Consider the following 6,658-nt stretch of genomic DNA (forward strand, 5'->3'; position numbering starts at 1 on the left):
GATTGGCCACACTCGTGGAAAGGAGAAACAAGAATAGGAAGTATGTAGGTAAGTTAGAGAGGGTGCCCTTGATCATGATGATCCTACCACCTTCCAACAAATACATCCTCTTGCAACCACCAAACGATGCTCAATTTTCTCAATACTCCATCCCAAATAAACAGTTGTAAAAGAGGCTTCCAAAGGTTGGCCTAGATATTTCATAGGCAAATAGGATATATTGCATACCAATACGTTCGCCAAACTATCTAAATTAGAAACATTTCCCACACACAATCTTTGACTTAGCCAAATTTACTTTTGACTCAGAAACAGGTTCATAGCACAGAAAAAACTTCCTCAGAATGGGGATATAGTCTGGGTTTGCCTCACAAAATATCAAGGCATTGTCTATAGTCTGGGTTTGCCTCACAAAATATCAAGGCATTGTCCGCAAAGAAGAGGTGAGATATTTTTTTTTTTTTTTATATCCTTGGGTGTCCGTGCTAGCTTACGCGCACCTCGACTAATCCCACGGGGCCCTGAAGTTAACGGCCAGGTAAACTTCCAGTGGCCATGAGGGGGACTCGAACTAGTGACAAGAAGAGGTGAGATATGTTAAGCACCTTGGGATTCTTGGCCCCCATTGTAAAACCCGATAGAAGGGCTACATCAACAATAGCTAATGACATTTTGCTAAGGGACCGCATTGTGTGGGGCTTTGTAAGCATAAAAGAAGAGGATGGAATTATAGTTTTGAATTCCGTTCCGTTTAGGCCGGAACAGCCGGAATTTTTCGTTCCGGTGTAGTATTTTGTACACTATACATTCTCATTCCGTTTCGTTCCAAATTCCAGCCCGTTTAGGTCCATTTCAACCCATTTCGGCCAATTCTAGCATGTTCCGGACTACATTTCGTTTCAAACTATTTTAATGGTAATTTTGTAATTTTCTTGAGTTTTGGATGACATTTTTGTTAATTTTAAAAAAGAGAAGCTCACTATCAGCTCATTTACAAGTCCCTTAGTATGCATCCCACAAGTCCATTCCTGTGGAAGAACATTTGGAAGACAAAGGCTCCCTTAAAAGCAATCTTCTTTGTATGGAACACTTCCTTGGGAAAGATTCTCACATTAGACAACCTAAGGAAACACTGAATCATTGTCATGGATTGGTGTTGCATGTGCAAAAAGAGTGGGGAGTCCATTGACCATCTACTACTTCACTATGAGATTTCTATGATCCTATGGGATGAATTCTTTGCTAGGGTGGGACTAGCTTGGGTGATGCCGAGAAGGGTGATCAATCTCCTAGCATTGTCATGGATTGGTGCTGCATGTGCAAAAAGAGTGGGGCGTCCATGGACCATCTACTACTTCACTATGAGATTGCTATGATCCTATGGGATGAATTTTTTGCTAGGGTGGGACTAGCTTGGGTGATGCTGAGAAGGGTGATCGATCTCCTAGCATCATGGAGAGGTCTTCAGGGTAATTTCCACATTGCAGCAATCTGGAAGATGGTTCGATTATGCCTATGGTGGTGTCTTTGGAGGGAGAGAAACAAAAGAAGCTTTGAGGATCGTGACCGGTCAATGGATGAGCTTAGAACTTTTTTTTTGTAATACTTTACTCCATTGGTTGATTGTAATTGATTTTAATGGTGTGAACTTTCATGAAATTCTTCTATCACTAGATTATCATGCACAGGTGATGTTCTTGTATATATCTCATGTACTTGGGCTCTTGCCTATTCTAATTATCAATAAAATTGTGTTTGCCGATAAAAAAAATTGCTAAAGACCTTTATGACAACAACAAAGAGTAGCGAATACGGTGGGTTCCTCGATCTCGAGACTCGAGAGCTAGTGAAGAAACCAATTGGATCACCATTCATCAATACAGCACAGCATGTCGTAGAGATACATGCTCTATCCAAGATTGCTATATTTTCCTAAATCAGCATCTTCTGAGAAAATAATACAAGAATTCCTTGTTAACATGATTGTTTGTAAGGGAGGCCTTTTTTGGAAAGCAGTTGTGGATTTGAAATTTCGTTGCGCTTGGGGCGAGTAGTGTTCTAATAGAGAGCTCAGGGCCCCCCTATGGGGTGGGGTTGTGGAAAAACATCAAAAGAGGTTTGGGGGCTTCTCTACTCATACTAGACTTGTGGGTGATGCCTATAGGATAAAATTCTTGTATAGCTTATAAGTAAGCTTCAGAGATCTTTTTTATATTATGGATTTCGAAACTACGAGGAGTAGAGTGCAAGTTTCTATCCTTCAAGGTTCTTTTTATGATTTCCCTGAGAAATGATATTTGTAATCGTGGAGTGTGCAAGGGTCACGTAATCTTTTTGAAAAAAATGATTACATGAAAAAAAGATTAATTTTTTAATAGTAGACTCCACTCTTTTTCAAAACGACTACACGGCGCTTGTGCACTTTACAACTATATGTAGCATTACTCTTGTCACTTTTTTCACTTTCATAATTAGGCAGTCTGGTTCCAATTTCATGCTTTTTTCCTGCTAGGATGCTGTATTATTATCGCTGAAAGGGTTAGATTTTTTTTTCAGAACCTCTCCCCCCCCCCGGGCGGCGCGGGCGGGGGATTGGGGGATTTTTTTCTTGTGGCTGCTGCTTACTGCACCTCTCTTCTACTGGTTGTTAGTCACCCTATTCCAATTTGGTGGTTTTTGATGCCTATGCTTCTCATTGTTTCCAAAAATGACCATTTTTCGAACACTAATTTACGTCATATTAATCTCTTTTGGATTGGTGACTTCTACCTTTATGTTCTGTCTGAGCTTGTATGAACTTTTCCCCCTTCCTGAATCTTTGCAGCGGGAGTTGGTTTTGTCTTCACATGATATACTCGCTTGTAAAAGAGATCATGTTGCTCGTTCTCTGCTTGTTCATAGTCCCTTTTTCCTTCCTGAAGTTAGTTCTGAATCAGCTACAACATCCCTTAAAGGGCACACTGATGGGTATAAATCATGCAGTGATGCAATCCAAAGATCAGATGATGTTACTGTCGATAGCACAGTTTCTGTAAAGCACCGGGTTAAAGTTCCTGTATCTATGGACAGTGACCTGAAGACAGATGATGACAGCTCGACATCCCAAATTTTTCTGACCAGAAAGCTTACAGAGAGGGCACCATTTTCTGGGAAGCAGATTCCTGATAGGCCTTCTTTTGCATCTCCTAATCTTTCGGATGATGGCGGATGGAGGTCAAAATCTAGAAAGGTATGGTGTATTTTGGAATCATTTACATTGTTGTTTTGTTTCCTCTTTTTTCTGGTGGAATTTGGACTCACGCACATGCTACATTTCTTAGCAGCATGCTGAGACATTTGAAAAAGAGCTCATAATGACTTCAGATCAAGCAACTATGAAGAATATGCGGTTACCCAAAGGATATCAATATGTTCCTGCTGATATCCTTCCGACTGGAGAGCAGATCAACCACAATGCTTGTTCTGGTGAGCCGGTGGATCGTCATGGATAGATTGAGGCTTCTTTTGGGTTTTGATTAGCCTACTTAGGCTGCAATCTAGCAATGAAAAATCTTCTGCCCAGAGGCTGCCATCTTCCTCTGGATAGAGAATGGCAAAAATGAACGCCAAGATTGGAGGGTGGGAGGGTTCTGGCCAGTGTGCTCATTAATAGGAGCAAGCTCTGGTTTAGGCTGAGAAATTTTGACAAAAGTATATTCATTATGAGTAACTGTACAGTGGGTGAGGGTTCATTTCGTTTACATGTATTAGAAGGGCGTGAATATTGATGCTTGTGTCTCCTGTCAAAGAGGTGGGATGGAAGCTCTGTTGTCTATTCTATACGAGGGAATTAAAGAAAAGCGCATCGCCTACCGTGCATGCTCTGTAAAAGTTGGGTGTATATATTTCTTAAATATGAGATGGCGCTCTGCTTCATATTGATTAGTGCATTTGTTTCAAAATGTACCGTGTTTTTAGTTGGTTGATTGACTGCGCTTTCTTGGTTATGCTAACATTGTTCCAAAGATGACAACTCTCACTCGCTTGCTCGCTCGCTCACTCTCACATGCAGTTTTCCATTGCAGCTCCAAGAAAGCAGATGTTGGGGATAGCTTAGAAAGCTGGAGGAGGTATGGTTGTTGCATGTAATAATTTCTGGGTTGAAAAATTTATGTGTTCAGGGTCCCAAGGATTTCAACTCACTTGTTGCAGTGCGGATGAGGGTGGCTGCTGCATATAGGGAGTATGACAATCTGGAAAGGAGGCTGCGGACCCTCTTCATACATACATATATGGCTTCACTAGGAAAAAGATGTAGATGTATAATTTGCACTCCTTTTTAAGTTTTTGACTTTACGCGTTCTTTATTTATTTATTTATATACAATGATGACACAAATTTCTTCTCTACGGGTATTGATGGTTGATATTAATTCAATGCAGCTTATAGTATTTGTTTACTTAAATGTGGTGGATATATAGCTAGTTTAGTTTTTCTTCGATAACAATTTTACTCTCGAGTGTTGTACCCACTGCAGCTTCTGCTTCTGGGAGTAATCATGGGTCCGAGGCGTAATGCAAGTTATGCAACCTTGAATTCATACTGGATTGTCTGGGTGGTTTGTAGTGTTGGATTGAGCTAATTTTTCTTGGCTCAACCTTAGTATATAACATTTATCATCTATATTTAACGATCTAGTAAGAAAATCTATGATTCTATCTACCAGATTTATGTATCGAATATTTAGCGTCCGCGGTCTGGAGCTCTTTTGAAGCCTCATCCAAAAAATGGGTTCGATAGAGAATTCACCGAAAAAAAAATTTAGTTGTAAGCACAATTGTATACTAATATGTGCATCAATCTATTGTGATTGGTTAAAAAGTAGATTTTATTAAAAATAATGTTAATTTAAATTTTAAGTATGAATTAATTAGTATTGGTACGCAGATTAGTGTACGACTTTACTTGTATATAACAAAACTCTTCACCGAATAGCGCAACAGTGAACAACTTTACAATCATCGCTACATTTTTAAGTGGATGGAATTATGGATATGATATTATTCATCAATTATTAATAATTCATATAAAAAAGAAGACGAAGATAATAGATTACAGTAATAAAAAAAAAAAAAATGACCGTTATATATAACGTTTATTATATATATTTAACGGTCTAGTAAAAAATTTTATCCACCTTTACTGTATATGGTGCATGACATTTATTGAGAAATTTTTGTAAAGGATAACACAATAAATCTTATCATTATATTTCAGCATCCTTGACTTTTGAGTTCTGTCAAAGTCTCAACTAATAAATTAGGAGTGCTACTTGCATTCCCCGAACACCCCCTTTCCAAACCCCGTCCCCATATGGGCGCCCGAGGGGAGAGGGTTTATCATCCCAGAATCTACCCTTGCATTCTAGGGGCGATTATGAGGTGGGACCCCTATCAAGGTGCCAGGGGTGGGGGCAAACACATTATCTGTCCACCCATTGCCCTGTTCAAATGGATCCAGAGCAAGTTTCTAGGCCCAAAAAGGCCCAGAAGACATTTATGGGCCCATAACTTATTTCTAGGCCATTTTGGGCCCATAAATGTCATTGTACAAAATAAAAAAAGTCAAATTCTAACCCTCATGCTTAAATTTAAAAAAAAATAATAATTTAAGATATTACAATAATACAAATTAAAAACTTATATATATATATATATATATATATATATATATAAGTTGCAACTAATAATCCTAAACTATTACAATAATACAAATTAATCTAAAAATATTACAAGTTTTCACATAATTTAAATGAATAATAATAACACAATTAAATAACAAATTGTAGCAAGATTATAATTACCTTATGATATCATTTCACATTATTCCAAATATTAGAATTTTGGGTGGTCATGGAGGTGGAAAAGTGGAGAGCTGTGCTGTGAAACTGTAAGATTATAAAACTTGAAATTCAAAGTTGCTGTAAAGTTTGTGGGTATTGAATGTAAGAAGGGTTTTTGTCTTGATATTTCTATAAGATGAAACTCAATGTTTTTTATGTTGGAGACAGCCTAAGAGTATAAGGGTGCCTTTAAGTTATTGGATAATGAAGACATTTAATATGTCAAACATCTTGAAGATGAGGGGAGATTAGGCAAGCCTATTAATGTTAATTGGGGGGTAATTGGGGTTTTTGTAGACTTTGTGAAGCTTTTCTTTGATGTCACAACCAAGCTTTCCATTTCTTTATATACCCTATTTCCAATGATTTTTGTCAGCAAATATGTAAAGTAAAAAAAGAATTGAATGACATGTGCAAATGACCAAACTAGGCTGTAGGAAATGGAATTGACCATGAAGGTTAAGTACAATAAATATTAAAGAGATTTGAGTAGGATGAATATTTTCCTATATGTAGTTGTTATTCTTGACCTCCAATACAAAATTGATAGCATGGTGTATTGTTTGAGATTGGCACACATGAAGGCATGGGTGGATGGTATTGTGACAAGAGTTAGGGAAGCCCTTGGAAAATTGTTTGATGAGTTTGTCGTGTTCAAGGGTGGTAATATTTCAAAGAATGTTTCTTAGAATAGTTTAAATATGGTCAAAAAAATCCAACTTTGTTATATACTAAAAACAAATCTATTATTCGATCAAGCCATCCACCTCTTGAGAT

General features: G+C 37.8%; 1 protein-coding gene across 11 annotated transcripts in view; it reads left to right on the forward strand.

Annotated features, from left to right (window-relative positions):
* LOC122310612 overlaps positions 1-4,444 on the forward strand; it is a 43,361-nt gene extending 38,917 nt beyond the window's left edge. For 4 of the 11 annotated variants that reach the window (XM_043124671.1, XM_043124663.1, XM_043124670.1 and 1 more), the window contains 3 exons: positions 2,825-3,229; positions 3,321-3,720; positions 4,052-4,444. In XM_043124671.1, the coding sequence (XP_042980605.1) occupies positions 2,825-3,229; positions 3,321-3,491 (576 nt within the window). In that variant the 3' untranslated portion in view covers positions 3,492-3,720; positions 4,052-4,444. Of the gene's footprint in view, positions 1-1,401; positions 2,798-2,824; positions 3,230-3,320; positions 3,925-4,051 lie in introns of those variants that run through there. The other 7 variants (XM_043124667.1, XM_043124668.1, XM_043124665.1 and 4 more) reach the window with 7 other exon arrangements.
* Positions 4,445-6,658: the final 2,214 nt, after the last annotated feature.

The sequence above is a fragment of the Carya illinoinensis genome, chromosome 5 (genome assembly GCF_018687715.1).
Source record: "Carya illinoinensis cultivar Pawnee chromosome 5, C.illinoinensisPawnee_v1, whole genome shotgun sequence".
Taxonomy (NCBI): domain Eukaryota; kingdom Viridiplantae; phylum Streptophyta; class Magnoliopsida; order Fagales; family Juglandaceae; genus Carya; species Carya illinoinensis.